The 21,105-nt window shown below is 39.5% G+C and overlaps 2 protein-coding genes across 4 annotated transcripts; one reads left to right on the plus strand and one right to left on the minus strand.

Moving 5' to 3' along the window:
• The first annotated feature begins 717 nt into the window (after positions 1-717).
• Positions 718-13,580, plus strand: LOC140764528 (protein argonaute 1B-like). Of its 3 annotated transcripts, none has more exons than XM_073103131.1 (23): positions 718-850; positions 5,440-6,149; positions 6,256-6,464; positions 6,541-6,690; positions 6,780-6,913; positions 7,236-7,345; positions 7,494-7,600; positions 7,757-7,895; positions 8,036-8,152; positions 9,356-9,463; positions 9,551-9,622; positions 10,920-11,042; positions 11,149-11,314; positions 11,403-11,524; positions 11,599-11,736; positions 11,849-11,991; positions 12,109-12,171; positions 12,240-12,303; positions 12,402-12,537; positions 12,621-12,694; positions 12,779-12,873; positions 12,974-13,005; positions 13,108-13,580. In XM_073103131.1, the coding sequence occupies exons 1-23, from the start codon at positions 814-816 to the stop codon at positions 13,320-13,322; spliced, it is 3,264 nt and encodes a 1,087-aa protein (XP_072959232.1). In that variant the 5' UTR covers positions 718-813; the 3' UTR covers positions 13,323-13,580. The 3 variants fall into 3 exon arrangements, with proteins under 3 accessions (XP_072959232.1, XP_072959233.1, XP_072959230.1); XM_073103132.1 differs by lacking the exon at positions 718-850 and adding an exon at positions 3,457-3,598; XM_073103129.1 differs by lacking the exon at positions 718-850 and adding an exon at positions 3,832-4,363.
• Positions 13,581-16,086: 2,506 nt separating this feature from the next.
• Positions 16,087-20,533, minus strand: LOC140765435 (protein indeterminate-domain 4, chloroplastic-like). Its single transcript, XM_073104520.1, has 4 exons — positions 20,285-20,533; positions 19,690-20,013; positions 19,166-19,565; positions 16,087-17,353 (listed from the first exon to the last, which is right to left on the minus strand). Exons 2-4 carry the CDS (start codon positions 19,868-19,870, stop codon positions 16,348-16,350), a joined length of 1,587 nt encoding a protein of 528 aa, XP_072960621.1. The 5' UTR covers positions 19,871-20,013; positions 20,285-20,533; the 3' UTR covers positions 16,087-16,347.
• Between the last annotated feature and the right edge of the window lie 572 nt (positions 20,534-21,105).

Consider the following 21,105-nt stretch of genomic DNA (forward strand, 5'->3'; position numbering starts at 1 on the left):
GGGTTTGTGCTAATATTCTATGCTGCTATCTCTGGAAGGTGCTGCTAGCCTGCTATCGACGATGGAATCTTAGAACAGTCTTATATCACTGAAAATAATATAAAAACTAAACTACCAGTAAGCAAACCACCTAGAAACAAAAGATCTCCAGTAAGCAATTTACACACAGCCATCCAAACTACCCAACTAGTTCACATTATTAACTTATAGTTTAAATTATCAGTTGCTCTAAATAATAGTTGATTTGTTGTATGAGTAGAAGTTTAATGACAGATAGGCAGCCTGATATACATTCACAGGGTATACACACTAAACTTCATTATTATAAATTAAAAAGTTAAATACAATTAAATTACCAAAAGCTTTTTGATGCCATATTAACTCATTAAGATTTTAAAAATGAGGTAGTAAACTTTTTAGCAGTGCAGTTACACCTACACCTTTCTCTCCTGCTCCCAAGCTAAGACACCCAGAAATTGCTATCACACAAACAAACAACTTCCTCCCCCCCTCCACTTCACAGAGTTTTCCCATCTCAGCCACAGTGACTTGTCTTTTAGCACTAGTAATATTTTATTATATGCAATCCTTACCCCTCCACCACCACCCCCACCCCCACCCACCCCCTTCTACTATCTCTATAAGAGCTTGATCCTCTTTCCTCATTTGGCCACCACCACCCCCCCCCCCCCTCTCTTCCTCCCATTCCAAAGGCTAGCTACCTAGCTTGACCTTATCCTCTCTCTCTCTCTCTCTCTCCCAGAGTCTCTCTGTGAGGCAAACCCTATTCCAGTTGCTGTGCTCCTCTTTCCCATGGCATTTGCCTTGCAAAATGCCCACCCCTACCAAGGTATGCCACCTTCTCTCTTCGTTCCACGTGTCATATAAATTAATACAAAATATAATCTACACCTTATTTCCTAACCTTTGTTCCACGTCAAAAAAACTCGTGCTAATGCTACCGTATATTGCGGAGTAGCATATATATATATATATATAAGTATGACCAAATGACCAAAGTATTACTTGTACAAAACGTGACACTGAAACACTTCTCTCTAAGAATATTAATTATATATATAATAATTATAGCTCTATTTCCTCTCAAACTCTGTCTGAAAGAAAGAAAAAAAAATCGACATTATAACCCTCTGAATAATAATAATAATAATAATAATAATAATAATAATCTCTGTAAAAGATTACGATGTATATATATTTATTTGGGTGGTAAGAGAAGTGGTATAACTTCTATCTTTTTTACTGGATAATACGTACTTTGATTCAACTATATGTCACGTAAAGTATAACTATTATAGAATAAGCTAGTTTACAACTAAACATCGTAATATTTAATAATTAATTTTATGCAAGTATGATGAATAAATATAATTATATTACTACGAGAGCTATTCCAAAGAATAAGGCTGATTGAATAGATATTTATTTTCATTATTTTTAAAATAAGATTATATTTTATAAATAATTATTCTTACATTGAGTCTCAAAATTAATTTTGATAGTAAGCTTTCTAATATAGACTTTAAGTTATTGAATCAAAACTATTGCGTTGTGGAGGTATTGTTTTAAATTAATTAGATTGACTAGCTATCAATCAGATTGTCAAACCGTTAAAAGCTAATGTATGAACCATCACCGAATAATTTTGTTCTACTTGGTCACCGCGAAAGTATCTATGGTTGGTCGGTCGGCGAGGAGCCAATGGCAATGCGCCAAGGTGCGGGGGGGGGAGAGCTTCGCCCAAGCTGAGGAGGATCCAATGCAGGAGTGGGTCGAGGGTAAAGTCGACCAAAAGAGAATTTATTCAAGATAAGTTCTAAAACGAAAGGCACAAAATAAATAAATAAATAAAATTCCTAGTAGTACAACAACAACAACGGTGGGCCCCTCCCTTAGTGGGTGCTTTACCGTGGACACGTTTCGATCTCCCAGTGGGCTTTTCGCGGAACAGTGGAGGCCGATTGGGATCCACCGGATCACGAGGCAGCCTCCCCCGCCTCCCCGTACGGGTATCCGGGATCCATCAGGAGGCCTGTGCCTTTAGCAACGAACGGTCACATCTCGTACTACCTTCCCCCCACCCCAAATCCCTCCATTTCCTACTTCGAGGCGAAGAGATGAGAGGCGAGGCGATTCCATTCGATTTCGATTTCGATTTCGATTTCGATTTCGATTTCGATTTCGATTTCGATTTCGATTTCAATTTCGATTCGATTCTGCGGACCTCCCGCATATACTTTGTTATATGCGTTAAGGTAAGTCTTTTTTTTATGTTTCTTTTTCCTTCGAGTTCTCTCTTTTGGGTTTCGGGGCTGACCCAACCCATCGTCCAGCGTGTCGCCCGTCCACTAAGTAAGGGGGACCTTCGCGTCGAAGTAAACCACCGGGCCCCCCAACCCAGATAGCCTCCCTCCCCGCCCTTTCCCATCTCCACCGTCCGATGGATGGTTCCTTTCCTTGGTCCGTACACAGGTCTCAGTCCGGCGCACCAACCGTCCTTATCCCCCGGCCCATCTGGGCCGTCCATCGATTGATTCTTTTCTCTTTTCTTTTTCTTCCCCTTTCTTTCTTTCTTTCTTTATATGCGACTCGTGAGTCCCAGCAGTACGGAGTTAACAAAGATTAATTATTTTTAATCTAATTACAAGTAGAGATAAGTGAGGTTTAGTCGATCGAAAAGATAAGATCTAATTTTAAAGCATATCCACTGTAAAAATAAAGTCAAGAGTAGTAGTAACCAGCACTTCATTAACTCAACCCAACTTAAATGGAACGTACTAATCTAGGAGTTGAGAGACTTGGAGAGTGGACACCAACTTACCCTCCAATCACCTCGTGCCAAGTGTAAACATTTGGAGACGTGGCGATCGCTTCACTATCCAGCCGGTTGCGCTCTTGCCTCTCGGAGATAGAGGTCTGTCTGTCTGTCAAAATATATCAACCCCGGCTCCAAGCTAAGTTTGATCATGGCTCGAAATGACTCGAAATAATATATATATATATATATATATATATAGGCAATAATTTTATATTATTTATTTTTTTTAAGTTTGATTTAACTCTAAATTAAATTAAATTTAATTAAATTCGAGCTTTATTATAAAATCGGCTCAAATTAAAATAATAATTTTAATTTAAGTTTGACCATAAATAAATCTAATCTCAAAATTATTTTTAATTCAAGAGAGGTAGGCTGGATAAAGGTCGGCTCGGTTATACCCCAGCTCGTGAGTGAGTTTGGAGTTTGGAGTTTGGAGAGAGTCCTTTTGCAGTAACGCCCTCGGGTTCTACAAAATTTCGAGAGCAGGGCCTCGCCAATCATAGCAAGTCGACCGCACTAATTAAAACGCGGGAAACATATGGGACCCTTCTTACCCCCACCCACCCTTAAAGTGCGACTCGTCCGAGTTGAGCAGGGGCGAATCGGTCGACACCTGTCCTTTTCCCGAACCCCACGGCTCTCGTCTTTTATGTCTCTCGTTTGCTCTCCCGTAGAATAGCCGTTCCTTCGCGACTCTCTCGGTGGAGTAGTTCGAGTCTTCTCAAAAGTCTTCGTCTCCTCGGCTCCTTGATCAGGGTAAAGATCTTTGAACCCTTCTCCATCTCTTCTTTCGATCCTTCTTCTAGGTTTCCCGACTTAGATCGTCTTCATTTCTTCGCTTCAATCTCTCTCTCTCTCTCTCTCTCTCTCTCTCTCTCTCTCTCTCTCTCTCTCTCTCTCTCTCTCATGTTTCCGAACTCGTCGTCTCTGGTTGGCTATGTACTTCTTTTTCTTTTTCCTTTTTCTGGAAATATGAGTTTTTTGTTTGTGGATGATTGGGATCGAAATATTTGGTGCACCGATGAAGCGGTTTTAAGCGACATTTGGTTGTTTTTCCTCTTCTTTTTGAGGCTTTGTTCTTCGTGCCGGCCGCTTTTGCTCTTAAATTACACCAGATCTAAGGCCAAGGCCACAGATCGTTCGACTTTTCGGTGGATTTAGAGGATCTTAGATTGTTCGCATTGGTTCCGTGACGATCCGGTGTGGATTTCGTTTAAGGTTTTCATTTGTTTCCTTCTATTCTGGAGGAATTATCACTACATCCTCTTTGGTACATCCTTTATCTGTTGCACTTTCGTGAACCGAGGGATCATTTGGAAATTTAAGGGTGTATCTGTGTACGACTATCTTGTCCTAAACATGAGGAAATTTTGATTCCCTCTTCGGGGTTGATCTTAATTGTCCTTAAATGTGTTGTTACGAAGAATATGGTGAGCAGTGGTCCTTAGCCGCCATTTGGATATTGCTAAATGGGTGGCAGAGTTTTGACATGCCACCGGTGTTTCTCACTTTATCTTTCTAGTGAGTTGTCGTGCTTATTATTCTAGTAAGACCTTATGGGTCACTCACTTAATAAGTTTATGCTTGACGTTTAAATAGTCTTTATTAGTTGGTTCTTAATTGACCATGCCCATGTGCAGATGTGCACATATCTTCATTTAATCTATATTTCGAGTTGTACGTTCAGATTTGTTGTAAATTATCCACGGAACATTTGTGGGGGCCTGGTACATTGGAAAGCTTTAATGGTGCCTTTCTAATTTTCATCTAACATATCTATCATGTATACACACAAAGTTTGCACGATCGATCTCTTGACCTTTGCCCCTGCTAATTCTTGGCACTGTCAACCATTCACTGATCATTAGGTTGTTGATGCAACTTCGATTCTTTGTTTTTTTTTGGTTTTTCTTTCTTTTCCATATATAGACATCGAGTTACCTCTCTCATGACTGACTTGTACTTATTCTTGTTTCTTATAGGAAATTTACGTTCTTTATGTTTTTTTATTGGATTAAGATTTCGAAAATAAACGTTCTTTTGTTTTATGGAGACTCCGAGTCTTGTATTCTGGCCCTGCAAATAAGCAGAGTATTTGCATGTATTCGTATTTAACTTTTTCTAATATGGTTTCTTCTTTTTAGTATGTACCTTGAAAGTATAGATAATCAAATAATTTGATAGTATGGAATAAGCTTTGGTTACATTTTGGGGGGATGCTATCATGTATTGGATATTTATACGATTCATGCCCCAGCACTTCTAATTTGGAAATTATTCCTTTCTTCAGGATGTGGATTTTAAACATCTGTCAAACTATTATCTTCTTTAGTTAGTTTATCATTGTTGGCCATGAATATTTCATCTTCAAATTTATGCAAGAATTTGCTCCATCTTATTTCTAGACTTTTAGTTAAGGCTTCTACGCTTAATCCTCTGTGAACACTATACTGGGATTTTTTTCTTCGGATTTGTATTTCTTCCTGTTCTTTTGTTACCAATCTTGTGTTATGCTGTAATTTTCTGTTATTTTTGTCCTAGGTTTTTATTGCACATTTTGATTAGTGATAACTGTTGTTCATTTTATTTTCCTGCAGCTGTAATCATGCCGAGGAAAAGAAGAACTGGACCTCCTAGTGCTACCGGGAGTTCAGAGTCTCCAGAAGCCAGTAGCAGTGCTGAACCTCGTGTTCCCCAGCCTTCTGAAAGGGCTCCAATGCCACAACAGCAGGGTAGGGGAGGAAGAGGACATGGTTTGGTTCTAGATGATCCTCAGCTCTCTCAACAAGGAGGCCGTGGTGGTCGCAGTGCTGGACACTACCACAGTCGTGGGGGACTAGTTTCACAGCAGGGAGGTGGCCCATCTTCCGAGTACCAGCGACATGGGGGTTCCCAGGCAAGAGGTGGTATGCCACCACAGCAGCATTATGGCGGACGCAGGGGTGGTGGTAGCATGGCAGGTGGGCGTGGGGGTCCTGTAACTGCTGGTCCGTCGAGGACAGTTCCCGAGCTGCACCAAGCAACCCAGGTTCCATATCAAGTCACTCAGCCAGTACCACCTCCATCAGAAGCTAGTTCAAAGTCACAATCTGTGGAGGTGTTCTCTGGTCAAGTTGAAGAGCAGTTTCAACATCTTGATATCCAGGGCCAAGCTTCTTCTAGCCAGGCGATTCAACCAGCAGTATCCTCAAGCAAATCAGTTAGATTTCCACTTCGCCCTGGCAAGGGTAGTTTTGGAGATAGGTGCATTGTGAAGGCAAACCATTTCTTTGCTGAGTTGCCTGACAAAGACCTTCACCAGTACGATGTAAGCCTCTCCTCTTATCTATATTAAAAATAAGAAGTTCTGCCTTTATCAAAGACGCAGTGTGGTTCGTTTTCTGCTTCTTAATAGTCAATCACTTTTTTATTAGGTCTCTATTTCACCTGAAGTGACCTCCCGTGGTGTGAATCGTGCGGTCATGGCGGAGCTAGTAAAACTATACAGGCAGTCTCATCTAGGTGGCCGCCTTCCAGCTTATGATGGCAGGAAGAGCCTTTATACCGCCGGGCCACTTCCGTTCCCCTCCAAGAATTTTGAAATAACATTATATGACGAGGAAGAAGGTCTAGGTGGCCAGAGGTATATTTGTAATATACTAATGTTGATTCAAATTCTATTCCATGTAATTATATCTGTTGTGTACTTTGTATTATAGGAGAGAGAGGGTCTTCAAAGTTGTCATCAAGTTTGCAGCACGTGCTGATCTTCACCATTTAGCTATGTTTTTAACTGGGAGGCAGCCAGATGCACCCCAAGAAGCCCTTCAAGTTCTTGACATTGTACTACGTGAACTGCCTACTGCGAGGTAATAGTCTTGTCTTCTGTCTAGCTAATCAGCTTGTGTTTTTTTGTGATATGAGGGTGTGACAAGGCATGCCACATTGTACATTACAGATATTCACCAGTTGGTCGGTCATTTTATTCACCTAATTTAGGAAGACGTCAAAAGCTTGGTGAAGGATTGGAAAGTTGGCGTGGCTTCTATCAGAGTATACGCCCCACTCAGATGGGACTATCGCTTAATATTGGTTAGACAGCTTCTGACTTGGTCTATTTGAGTTAATGCCATTAATTTGAGATTTGAAGCCATGCAGCATTGTTGAAAAATCTGCTTCTGCATCACCGCGTCAGAGTTTCTTTTCTTTTTAATTCTTTTAGCCTTTAATTAGAATTAAGACCTTGTGCTCAAGTACCGAATTTGTCCTCCATTTCTTTACCCATTTACTGGAGTTTCCAGGAATAAAAAGGAGTAAATTTTAACTTATGAAGGATTTGCATGTTTATTAAGATGGTATTATGTATATTGGTATATGGCTGTATGTTCAGTAAAGGATTCAATATGTTTTGTAGATATGTCTTCAACTGCTTTCATTGAACCTTTGCCGGTAATCGACTTTGTCGCACAGCTTCTGAACAGAGACATTTCAGTTAGACCATTATCTGATGCTGATCGTGTGAAGGTTTGTTTCCCTTTAGTAATATAAATAGATGTGCTACTGTTCTTTTGAAGGAATATGCTGAACCTTTTTCTTAAGAAGCCTAGTACATATCTTATAGCTTTGGTACTTACCCTTTTTATGTTCTCATATATCCTGGTTATTTATGTAGATCAAGAAGGCTCTGAGAGGTGTGAAGGTTGAGGTTACACATCGAGGCAATATGCGTAGAAAATACCGCATATCTGGTCTAACATCACAGGCAACTAGAGAATTAACGTATGGATCCTCTTTTCTTTTAGGAAGAACCTCCCTTATGTTGCATCTGCCTCATCCTTTATGTTAATTCATTTCCTCATAGCCTCATATCTTATATTCCTTTGACAAGATTTATTCTGCTGGTCTGAGTTCTTGTCTGAATTTTTATATTACCAGGTTCCCCGTTGATGACCATGGTACAATGAAGTCTGTTGTCCAATACTTTCAGGAGACCTATGGTTTTAATATACAACATACCTTTTTACCTTGTTTGCAAGTTGGAAATCAACAGCGGCCGAATTATCTTCCCATGGAGGTCAGCATGTAGATCCACTCTAGCTATGTCTTAACTGTTCTTTATGCTCAGCTATCCTCTTCCGATTCTGATATGATCTGTAGGTTTTTTCTATTAGGTTATATGCATTGTAAGGTTTTTTGTGCACATTTAACTTTCAGGTATGCAAGATTGTTGAAGGACAAAGGTACTCAAAGAGATTGAATGAGAAACAGATAACTGCTCTCCTTAAGGTGACCTGCCAGCGTCCTCATGAGCGGGAGCTAGACATACTGCAGGTAATTCTTTTCTTCTTGTTCTGTCTATGTATTGCTGGTGATACCATATGATTGAACTTGTTTATTGGATGGTCAGGTATTTTTTAATGTTGCATCTTATATCTTGTTTTGGATATGTTGAGTAGCTTTGGTGTGATACATTTGTCCTTTTATAATATGTAAGCAGTCAATTTTGCCTGTAATTGCTAATAAGCAATATTCATTTTTTATTGCAAAGTCTGACAAGTTTTCAATGATAAATATACTGCCTTGAACATCTGTGCTGTTATCATTATGTATGTTGTCTGTAAAATATGGATAGAATGGTTGTATTGTGAGATATGAGCAGTATCTATTGACTGGCTATATGCATCAAATTGGTCTTTTCTTCTTCTGCTTCTGATTATTGGCCTTGTCCAGTGTAGGATGATTGGGTCCCTTCCCTTGGTTGGAATAGTATTATCAGTTGTTTTTTTTTTCTGATGTGGTCAGATGCATCTTTGAATCAACATAACTGAAAGAGGGACTGAAATCCTATTGAAGTTAGCAGTTCTGATGCTGCACTGTAACCACTGAGCCGACCCTTCTACTTTATCAAATTATTAAACAAAATTGAATGCAATTGTTGAAGGTGCTGATTTGAGTCTTCTTTCTTGTACTAGGACCTGATGATTTTATTTTATTGTTTCATCTCTCTTTTCATGGAATCATGGAATAAGGGGCTGGATGAAAGATCCTGTCAGCAATTATGCTCTTTAATGTTGTTGTTTCTAATATTAAGGACTGGGAAAATGACCTTGGAACCTTAGTGAGCCCACCAGCGAGCCTGTTGGGAATTACCTGGAATTCTGATCCTTCCCTTGACATTTACCTTCACTAGTAAGAGAATCTAAAAGAAAAAAAAAGTTGTGTGTTTGTCATCCAGGACAATGTCTTGGCATCACTAAATTAGTTTGTTTCTCTCTTTTATATGCATTTTTGGTTCAAAAAGGAGCTATTGTAAGTTTTCTTATAGTTGGGTATGTGCAACAATTATTTCAGGATTTCTACTCCCCGATGCAGTTTGATTATAGTATTTTGCTATGTAAACTTATTAACTATTCTCCCTCTTTCAATGATGGTAACAACTGTTTGCCTTAGAAATTCTTTTTTATGTTAACTTGTTACTCCACATTGTTTGTTTATTGCATTTCTTGCCTTATTTTTTACTTTTTACTATGATAGACTGTTCACCACAATGCATACCATGAAGACCCATACGCCCAAGAGTTTGGTATAAGAATTGATGAGAAACTTGCTTCAGTTGAGGCTCGTATTCTACCAGCTCCATGGGTAGGTTTCATTTGTCCTGTTGTGCCATTCTCTTCATTTCATTAAGCTGGTATATATTATGACTATGTTTCTTGTCTTTTATTTTAGCTTAAATACCACGATACTGGTAGAGAGAAGGATTGCTTGCCCAAAGTTGGTCAGTGGAATATGATGAATAAGGTATTACTTGTGAATGATGTGCATTTGGAAACTTAGCTGGTTCGACTTGATTTGATCATCACATGATTGTTTTTCCTTTTCTGTTATTACCTCTGTTTTATTCAAGTATATTTATTTTACTTGGTATGCCTATCATATTTTGCTACAATTCTACTCTACTAGGTTCTTGCCATTGTGCAGTTGGGAAGAGCAAGAGGTATAGGTTTTAAACTGACTTTTGGAGGGGGTGTTCTGTCTTGAATATGCAGATAAAGCTTGACAGTTATGCCTAGTGTTGCCTCCCTTGTATATGCTAACTATGCGAATTTGGAAACACTCTACAGTACAAATGTTGAAATTGCCTATGGTAACATATGCTTCTCCTAGGAAAAATGGGGGTGAGAAGTGTGCTCATAAGACCAAGGTTCCAAAAATCGGTATCGGGATCGGGATCGGCTGTCCGAAAAAACGATACGTATCGGCTGTATCGGCCGTATCGGCTGCCTGTATCGGATCGGATTATTTTAATTAAATAAAATTCTAAATATTATTAAAAATGTTAGAGAAATTTCTAAAAATTTAGAAAAAATTATAAGAAAATAAGAAATAATAATTACTCACATATAAAGCCTAAAAAGTAAAAATATCTTTTTCTCCTTCTCTTCTTTTCTATTCATTCTCTCCCACATTCTTTTTTTTAATCTTTTTCTCTCTTTCTTTCTCACCTTTTTTTTTAATCTTTCCCTCTCCCACACTCTCTCTTCCATTTTCTCTCTCTCATGCCCAATTTTTTTTAATCTTTCTCTCTCTCTCTCTCTTGCTCTTTCCCTCTCTCTCTCCTTTTCTCTCCCTTCCTCTCTCTCTCTCACTCTCTCTCTCCCTCTCTCTCTACTGCTGCTGACAGCAGCAGTTGTCAGCTGCTGCTGTCAGCAGCAGCTGTCTGCTGCCTGCTGCAGCCACTTGCAGCAGGCCAGGCCGAAACCGAGTGGTATAGCCGATCCCGATCCGTTTCAGTAAACTCAAATCCTTGCATAAGACCTGATGTTTTGTAACATTTTTTACTAGTCAAGTTCGACCAAATCAGTTTCTAGAAGTGTGCACGGTGCACTGAATGTACTTGTCCAACTAACTTCCTAAAACCCCATCTGCTTGGTCTTGAAGATATTAATGTTTCTAGTATCAGTCCAGCTAACTTCTTCTGGACTTCCTCAATTTTATATATTTATTCCACCTCATTATTTTCGAGATAAGTAGTAGTTGAGATAGTCCATTTGTTTTGCTCTTCTGACTGTTGGTTTTTTCTTCTTTTGAAATGTAGAAAATGGTCAACGGTGGGAGGGTAAATAACTGGACATGCATAAACTTTTCACGAAGTGTTCAAGATAATGCTGCCAGGGGGTTTTGCTACGAGTTGGCGCTGATGTGCCAAGTATCTGGAATGGTACGGTTGTGCTGATCCAGTAATTTGATGGAAGCTAGGAGGATATATTCTAGATATTACATTATTGACTTTTAATTAGCATTCCTGTTATTATTTTCTTATGTAGGACTTTGCACTAGAGCCTGTCCTTCCTCCATTAACTGCTCGGCCTGAGCATGTGGAAAGAGCTCTCAAATCGCGGTATCAGGAGGTCATGAGAATACTTAAATCACATGGTAGGGAGCTTGATTTGCTGATTGTGATATTGCCTGACAATAATGGCTCTCTATATGGTATGCTTCCTACTAGACACCTCTGTTTCCATCATTGTTCTTTGATCTGATGTCATGATCTGCTACATGTTATTGCTAATTGTTACAGGGGACCTGAAAAGAATATGTGAGACAGACCTTGGATTAGTCTCACAATGTTGTCTGACGAAGCATGTGTTTAAGATGAGCAAGCAATATCTTGCAAATGTTGCTCTTAAGATCAATGTTAAGGTCAGTGTTTTTCCTTTATGATTAAATTCTTTTCTTCTCTGAACTGTTATAGCTTACATTAACTTAATGCATAGGTTGGAGGAAGAAATACTGTACTAATGGATGCTCTGACAAGGAGGATACCTCTGGTCAGTGACAGACCGACAATTATATTTGGTGCTGATGTAACTCATCCTCATCCTGGAGAGGATTCCAGCCCTTCCATTGCAGCTGTAAGTTCTCATTTTTTTGGTGATATATATAAGACAATATATTATGTCCCTTGAATCAACATTTGTACAAATTCTGACTTGCATAAGGACTGCCATGTTCCGGCTAATTCAGGTTGTTGCTTCTCAAGATTGGCCAGAGGTCACCAAGTATGCTGGATTAGTTAGTGCACAAGCCCATCGTCAAGAGCTGATCCAGGATCTGTTTAAAGTTGGGCAAGATCCACAACGCGGACCAGTCACTGGTGGCATGATTAGGTCTGTTTTTGATATTTCTATGCACTACTGACCACTTGAATTGAAGTTCTGGTGCTACTTTGACGTCCTGGTTTTGGTTTGCGGGAAGACCCTTATATACTGTACTGTAATTTGTAGGGAGCTTCTCATTTCGTTCAAAAAATCAACTGGGCAGAAACCTCAGCGAATTATATTTTACAGGTATCATTCTCTACTCTAGTATTCATACATGATCCTACTACATGATTATCATGATACCTCTCTATCAGGGATGGTGTTAGTGAGGGACAATTTTATCAAGTATTATTGTATGAACTCGATGCCATCCGAAAGGTAAGTCATTTTAAGGACAGCTGTAGTCAATTCTTTTCCGCTGTAAACCTTTTCTTATCCAGCTAATCCTAGCTGATTTTTTTAAATGTTCAACTCAGGCATGTGTTTCATTGGAGCCTGATTATCAGCCACCGGTGACATTTGTTGTTGTTCAGAAGAGGCATCATACACGTCTGTTTGCTAATAATCATAATGATCAGCGGTCTGTGGATAGGAGTGGAAATATATTGCCAGGTTAGATATTGACAAATGCAAAATTTTCCTGGCTTCATGGTTCTGTGTTCTGAACATTTTAACTGCTGCCCTTTTAATGGCAGGCACAGTGGTTGATTCTAAGATTTGCCATCCAACTGAGTTTGATTTCTACCTTTGTAGTCATGCCGGCATTCAGGTAATGTGCCATCATTGGTTTATGTTGCTCCTGTTATTTACTTAATCTAGTGCTGATTTTTATTGAAACCTCTTACATTTGCAGGGAACAAGCCGCCCTGCTCACTACCATGTTTTGTGGGATGAGAATAAATTCACTGCCGATGCACTGCAATCTCTCACAAACAACCTGTGCTACACGTAATGCACACTTAATTCTTTCGTCTTAATACACAATTTTTTTGTCTCAGATATCAATAACAGTAGTCCTTTTTAACTAGAGCTTGCTTCTATTTTGCAGCTATGCTAGGTGCACCCGCTCTGTGTCAATAGGTAAATGTTATCTTGACTTAATATTTCACCTGGCTTGAGTTCAATCCCTCGAGATGCTTGAAATCCTCCAAACTTGGTTCTCATGTTCCGTTCTTTTGGCAGTGCCTCCTGCATATTATGCTCATCTTGCTGCATTCCGTGCTCGGTTTTACTTGGAACCTGAGACGTCAGATAGTGGGTCAATGGCAAGCGGTGTGGCTGTCGGCCGTGGAGTTCCTACCGGTGGTCCTCGCAGTACAAGGACACCTGGAAGCGTTGCGGTCAGGCCTCTGCCTGCTCTGAAGGAGAATGTTAAAAGGGTCATGTTCTATTGTTAGTCTCTCCTGAGTTCCATAGAAATCTGCTTCAAGTTGGGTTAGTTCCCGTTGGCTGCCCCTCAGAGTACACCTTAAGCTCCTACCGCTTCTTGTTATTTGTTGTTTCTGTTTCTATATGTTTAGTTTGACTTAAATTAATTTTATGCTCGTCTTGTGTTGTAATGCTGCTTACTTATCCAGACAATTCTAAATATTTAAGTTGTAATGAATCTAGATTTGAGTACGTATTAATCTCTTCATTTCAATTTTTTTTAATCATATTATTAACCTTGACAATAACTCGAAGTGCCCTTTTAAAGCATTTAGACCTTAATTGGAAATCATCATACTGCTCTATTTTAACTTGACGCAAACATCTCTTCAACTTAAAATAATTATATGGAAAACCATTAATAAGAGTAGCTGAGCTATCAGAAAGAAGATAAACAACAGTCAATCCGTTTGATCCATCAAGAAGGACAATTTGAGAAGCCTTCCGATGAAGATCTACTGGACCAAGAGAGCAATTCTTGGGCCATCACAAATACTATCCCAAAATACTTCTCCCTTCAATAAAAGCAGGTTGAACAATGAAGAATGATAGAAGAGCCCATAAGAGGAGCAAGACGACTAGCAAAGACCTTTGTGATAGCCTTTTACAAGCAATTCATAGGACTAGAAAGTCTGAAATCCTTGACCAAAGAAGCATCATCGTGATCTACAGATTTATTGAAACCTGCCAGGTGAACGTCATGGTTAAAGTAAGTCCATAGAATTTCTCATAATATCATTCTTAATAATCTCCCAAAAGGACTGAAAATAAAAGAGGAAAAACCTTTTGGTCTCAACTCCTTTTTTTTCAACTTAGGGTAGGTTAAAATGGAGAAATTTATCTTAGATGAAGAGTAGAGGGCATACCAATCGATTAAGGCAGACGAATCTGATTGATGATGAAATAAAGATTTATAGCGATTGAAGAAAACCTGACGGATTCATTTAATATCTGAAACTGGAACATTATTATGTATTAGATGAGTAATATAATTCTTCTTCTTCTTCTTCTTCTTCTTCTTCTTCTTCTTCTTCTTCTTCTTCTTCTTCTTCCGTTTGCAAAAGAATGAAAGAACTTAGTCACTATAATTACACCCCAGTCATGGAATTAGACTGAAACCAATAAAAGCTCATCCCAGAGTACTTCCTCCTTATGAGACAAGTCAGTTGAGAGCGGAACCCATCTATGAGTCTGTGATCTTCATTTATGAATTCATCCATTAATTTAACTCGATCATCTGCTCCTCCCAGACGATAACCATAAGTTCTCTTTTGTTTGTTTTTGGGTGAGAGATGCTTTAAACCATTTGAGAAGCAATCTCGTTGTCATCCCTAGATAAAGATGGTTTGTTGTTTCAGGTTCCTGCAGCTAACATCTACGACCTTCAGCTCCACTGCCACTTCCAGTTGTTGCAGGAGAAGCAATATCCATAAATGAGACTGCAGGTTTTGGAACAGATGTTTCAAATGGTAAGGAGTTTTCCCTTGCAACATATTGCCTCAAAAGAATATTAAAAAGAAACAGAAGATCTCCCTTGGAATACGACACTGGCCTCTCTATTATCGACTGTCAAATACCCGAAGGCATGCATTCCGGCAGCAGCAAGGGCTGCAGACGATCTCCGTCCCCCTCTACATGGAGAAGAGGTATAATATGTACCTCAAACACTGAACAAAAGATGCCTATTATTAAATAAAAAGAAGAAGAAAAACTGAACAAAAGATGGAATCCAATCCCTCCTTTTTAACTTTTTTTTAGCATGAGTCCACAAGTTAATTATAAGCTAGATAAGAGACTAGGTCTCCCTAGTATATATATATATATATATATATATATATATATATTGGCATGTCTCTCACTAAGGGCTTATTTAGATAAGTTAGGATAATTTTTCATAGAAATTTGGAAAACTGCAACTAAAGTATCCTATGTTTTTTTTCTTTTAATTTCCTTTGAATTAATCTAAAATTATCTGAAGATTTTAGGGAATTTTGGAGGAAAAACAAGGTAGAACAAAGAGAGATAGGAGGGGGATGAGGGTTGAGGAGGTAGAGAGTAGGGAGAAGAAAGTGGTGCTATGAGAGGGAGTAGGGTTTGTGGATCAGGTTTTGAGTTTTGTCAGTATCGAGATTTTTCTATCCTGTCTTCCTATCAGAATTTATATTCATAGCTATGGATAAATATATAATCGAATAATAATATCTGAAACAATACTGTCGTATCATTTGGTTTAGTGATATAAAACATTTTAAAATACTTTTATATGATTAATCTAATTTTCACATATATTTACTATTTGTCTAGATTTCACAAGTTCTTATACACTTAAAAAATGAACACAAATATATCTGATATTTTGTCCGTATCCACGATTGTAGTTAACAAAGATTGTAATTAAATTTGCTATCTGTATTAGGATCCGTTTCATAAGAAAACTTATAGATATGGATATAATTTTATCACTATATGATCCTATCTACTCTATTTTTACAGCTTAAGAGAAAAAAGAATGAGATAAAATTTTCCTTGAAAAAAATTTATCCAAACACCCACAGAGAAAACTAAATTCTTTCATGGAAAACTAAATTCTCACATAATCCTGTCGGAATTTGGTTATCCAAACATGTCCTAAGTTATGTAGCCCTTAGATGAATTAGAGAAACTAATATAATAGAATAAATTAAGAGACGGCCTTAATTAATCAAAGCATGCTCTTTTATTGATAACTAGATGGAGAGAAAACAAAAATAAATAAATAAACTATTTGAAGTACTTTCCAGCTTTCTAATGTGTATCTCTTAAGAGATATTTACTTGTAAAAAGCAAAATGTTACTTGTGTAGAGTAAAAGATATGAGAGATATGACCCTCTAAAAACTACACACATATGTATTTCTACCCCTACTATACTACTAAACAGCAACCAAACAGCAACTACTAAGCCTTGACTGACTCTTTCTCCTCTCTTCTTGAGTCTTCTCTTTGATCTCTCTTCCTACAGACTCCCTCCACCAAACACTCTACTAGATGTTGCAGATTTGATCTCAGCATCCAAAGAGCTCATATGATCTATGCCATGATGCTGCTCTCTCTGACTCATCCCTCCACCTCCCATTCCTCTCACCATGCCTCCAACTCCTAGGAAATCTCTCGTTAGCTGATCGGAAACTCCGAGGCTCGCCGACGAGAAGTTATCTTGGATCTTCCCTTTAACCATGTTAGACATGCTCGGGTCGAAACCGCCGAGTCCTCGAGTACTCTCTTGTTCATGCTCCCCGGTGGTGCAACTCCCTCCGAATAGCCCTGCACTGCCATTTGCGATGGAATTCATCATCTCTTGCATTTGGTTTGCATGAAGATTCTCCACGTTAAAGCTAGTCCTGAAACTTGTGGTTGCACCCATCTGAGCTGCCTTCTGCAACAACGCCGTCGCCGACATCTGCGGAAGAACTGGCTCGGCTGTGTTGTTGTTGTACAGAGAAGAAACATCTCCGCTCAAGTGATCCCCCATAAGATTTCCACCGTTGAACTGGTAGGGCATCATTAGCTGCATGTTCTGATTATTACCGCCATTATTGCTAGCATTACTCATGAACGAAGCATTCTTATTGTGGGAGAAGAAGCTAGCGGGGTTGCTTTGGAGGTCTGAGAGTTGCACCAAGCCATGGAAGGGCTTGTCTTGAAGCAAGGAATGCTGGGGCTGTGAATCTTTACTAAAGACTTGATTTGAGCTGCCGCCGCCGCCACCGCCGCTGAGGAAGAAGGCCGACGACGATTGCGGATTCGGCGGCGGAGAGATGATGTGATCGAAGTGAGAGAGGTGGGTTTGTTCTTGTAAGGATGTGAGGTGAGAATTCACTTGGGATAGAGTTAGAGCCATGTTGCTGTTCCCATATAGGTTGTGGTGGCTAGCCATGGTGGTCAGCTGGTTGGTTGGAACCCTAGCGCTCTCCTGTGCTAGAGCATCACAAAAGGCTCTGTGGGTGATGAAGCTATCACGCCTGCATCCAAAATTTGAATACGAATTGCTATTAATGAGCTTGTAATATGATGACTATCATGAAATTATTTATGTATCAAGTACGTGCAAGATAATCGAACTTATTTTTGAGTGATATCATGATATATATACTAAGGTTTGACATTATCACTTAATTAATAACGGAAAATGCTACTTAAATAATATGCAAACATCTTATTATGTATAATATGTTTTTTTTACTACTATTAATACTCGAACACCACCACCACCACCTTTCTGCATTTTTACCAGGCACTACACGTTAAAGAGTAAAAGACCATCTACAAGCTGCTACTACTACTACTACTACTACTACTACTAGTACTTACTTTTATTGCAGAGGATTTACATTGAAAACTAAACATGTACTATAAGTAATAAACAGTGGAGACAGTAAATGACATTTCTATCCTCTTGATAGGATAATGGCATAATGATAAAATGACAATGCCCTGCCCTCTTATTAAGTAGTTGAAAGGTGAAAAGGGCCAAGTCCATGTCAAGTGGCTAGAAGGCTTGATATGTAACTCAACCTTCAATAAATGCAAGGTGGGAATATTTGCAGAAAGCATGAAAGGAATCCATCGATACCTTTCATTTAATTCCAAATCCCATGAACTCTTGCATTCCCCAGTGAAGGAATTTTTTGCCAATACTATGAAAGTCTTTTCTAGTATACCCTCATTAAAAGCCCAAGTAAGCCAACATCTATTAACTTCTCACATGCATTGCAATCCCCAGACCCCTCCCTCCTCCTCAATCAATGAAGTCTAAATGTAACTCCCAAAATATTTGAATAACTGAAGAATGAGTGGAAGAGAGAGAGAGAGAGAGAGAGAGAGAGGGAGAAAAGAGTCTCCTTGCAAGTTCCAAGCCTGAGGTTGTCATGAAAAGGTGTAGTAGCTCTGACATGGCCAAATGACCTGACCACGTCAAGCCAACCCACATAGAACAAAGCCTGCCAGGTCGCGCTTACATGGCAACACGTGAACTAGAGAGAGAGAGAGAGATAGATTTTTTTCATCTCACTCTCTGTCTTTCTAACTATTCTAAAACTGGACCCTAAGTAATGAGAAAAACGAGGGTCGAATTTGAAAGAAGAGAAAGAATGAGGTGTGTGAAATGAAAAAAAGAAAGAAAAGAAAGAAAGAAGAGAAGAGAAGCAACAAAAACAAAATCTCGAGCGTTATTTCCAAGAAGGAAAGAGGAGACCCTTTTTATCTCTTTCTCGATGTTTTCTTTTTTGGTTGGTTGTTTAAAGAGAAGAAATAAAAAGGTTGAAACCTCTATGACTGACTGACCATGGCAGTCAGTGGCTAAAGACCATTCACGTGGGAGCAGTTGCCACACTGCCATCTCTCTCTCTCTCTCCCTCTCTCCCTCTCCCTCTCTACTGCGGAATCCAATCCCGTAACAACCCTAAAAAAATAATAATAAACCCTAACCCTAGAAAAAGAAAAGAAAAGGAAACTGGAAATCTCTCCCGGAGTGAGGTGGCCAAAGAAAGATACTAGGATAATTAATCAATCATCAACATCCCAATTTATTATAATGCATTCAGATCGTATCGATCGATGAGCAGAAATCTAAGATGATATGCAGTGCCTCGAGTTGAACATTACTCATCATCGTTATCATTATCATCATCGTCATCGTCAGTGCATGGATGATGGACGGGTGAGTTGACTGGTAGAATTCTTTGCATTGTGAATTAAAACGTAGGATAACATAGCATAGCATAGGATAGGATAGCATAGCAAGTGTTTTTATTTTTATTTTTTTGATTGTTTACCTCGAGAAGAGGGTGCCGCAATCGCAGCGGTACTCGCGAGTGCCGCAGATCTTGGAGTGAGCTCGCCAGTCGGACTGGACGGCGTACTTCTTGGAGCACTTGTCGCACTTCCACTTCTTCTCGCCGTGCTTGCGGAAGAAGTGCTTCTTGATGCCGGTGAGGTCGCCGAGGGCGCGGGAGGGGTCGTGGTGGACGCACGATGGCTCCGGGCAGAGGTAGACCCTCCGGCGCACCTCCTTGTTGCCGCTCTTCTGCTTCAGCTTCCATGGGAGGTTGTGGCCTCGCCGGTGGAGCTGGAGGTTCTGCTCGCGTTGGAACCCCTTGTTGCACACCTCGCAGATGAAGCGGTTCGTCGCCATTAGGGTTTTCGGCGACAATGCGATCACCTCCGCATCTGGATCTGTACATGCATGTATATAATTTCCTAAATTTTGATAATATATATATAGAAGGAGAGGAAGACAGAGAAATTAAAGGAAGTACTAATAATCGAATGAAATTAATTGGAGGGTGTGGAAACTTGCTTGGGTTTCCAGGTTGGTTTCTTTTCCTCTTCACTGGAGCTGCCGTTGCTGCTGTTTGGGGAGACGCCGTCGACGAAGACGGCGTCGAAGACTGCTGCTGTTGCGGCTTCATGTAGTTGTTGTTGAGGTTGTCTCCTTCTCTGATACCAAACAAGCCTGCCGAAGATGAAGCTGATGCCATATATATCTTCTTCTCTTTTATTTGGCAACTCTTTGTTTCTTTGGATGGAGTGCTCTTCTCGATTTAATTGGTTTTTCTTCTTCCTCACCTGCAGCTAGCTATATAGATATATCTCCCCTCTCTCTTCCTCTTCTTGGTTACATCTGTATATATATGTATACCATGCATCATTAATCCAAAATCCAACATGAAGCCATAATAAATCTCCCTAGATTCCTTCCATCTATCCATCTTTCCACTCTAAACTTAAGGAAGGAAGGAAGGAAGGAAGGAAGAAGAAGAAGAAGAAGAAGAGGGCAAATTAAGGGAGATGGGAAAACTAATCAAGCAAGCAGTTGCACTAAAAAAACTAGTAGAGAGAGAGAGAGAGAGAAGGAAGCAACAAACAGTAAGGCAATAAAGAAAAGCACAAACCAATTCAAAGAAGCACTTCTTTTCATCCTTCTCACTTCTTCTCCTCCTCCATCCTCCATGTAGTCCTCCTCCTCCTGGCTCCTGCTCCTGCTCCTCCTCCTCCTGGCTGCTTATAAGGGTGGTTGCAGGATCCCTTTCACTTCCTTGTCATTCTTTTGCTTCTCCTCACTGTTCCAATTCACTTCAATATATTTCTTTTCACTCTCCTCCTCCTCCTTTTCCTCACCTCCCCCCTCCTTTGTGACACAAATAATAATAAACATATACCCATGACCAAAGTTTTATAACTAAATTTAGATCTCTAGAGAGAGAGAGAGAAGAGAGAGAAAGAGAGACAAGTCTCAGGCTGGCAACTTGTGTCGTTATGTGGCTAAGGATTGGGTCCACAGACTGTAAGCCTTAGCCTCTAACCCCATCTCATCTGGTTTCGTATCTCCTTCCATCCATGTCAGGACAAAGCTTCCACCCATTGGTTTAAAAGATAGGCCAAACTGTAGCAGTACATAATGGTACCACTCTTGGTAATAATGGGCAAGAGGAGTTAATTCACTAGTCATCTGTCATGTCCTCTTACACTCCCTCACTATTATTCTCCAACCCTTTCCCATGTCGAATTAAAGCTTGTAACCTTTTTGAGCAAACCAACTACATATGTCATCATCCATCTTTAAACAGCTTCTTGTTTTCTACCCTATACTTTTATTCGTCTCTTTAGTTAATTAATTAATAGTGTCACAAATTATTACCACATGACAATTGTTTGTTTAAGTTATATGAGGGCATTATATGCATGATTAAATTCTTAGTTTAAACTTAATAAT

The sequence above is a fragment of the Typha angustifolia genome, chromosome 8, assembly GCF_048772165.1.
Source record: "Typha angustifolia cultivar Huaian chromosome 8, ASM4877216v1, whole genome shotgun sequence".
Classification (NCBI taxonomy): domain Eukaryota; kingdom Viridiplantae; phylum Streptophyta; class Magnoliopsida; order Poales; family Typhaceae; genus Typha; species Typha angustifolia.

Coding starts and splice junctions, on each gene's coding strand:
- LOC140764528 (XM_073103129.1), top strand. CDS start 4,312: ATGGGTGGCAGAGTTTTGACATGCCACCGGTGTTTCTCACTTTATCTT. Junction 7,601..7,756: donor CAGGCAACTAGAGAATTAAC/GTATGGATCCTC, acceptor TTATATTACCAG/GTTCCCCGTTGATGACCATG. Junction 12,874..12,973: donor ACAAACAACCTGTGCTACAC/GTAATGCACACT, acceptor TCTATTTTGCAG/CTATGCTAGGTGCACCCGCT.
- LOC140765435 (XM_073104520.1), bottom strand. CDS start 19,870: ATGGCATCAGCTTCATCTTCGGCAGGCTTGTTTGGTATCAGAGAAGGA. Junction 19,566..19,689: donor AAACCAACCTGGAAACCCAA/GCAAGTTTCCAC, acceptor ATGCATGTACAG/ATCCAGATGCGGAGGTGATC. Junction 17,354..19,165: donor TGCGGCACCCTCTTCTCGAG/GTAAACAATCAA, acceptor TTTTGGATGCAG/GCGTGATAGCTTCATCACCC.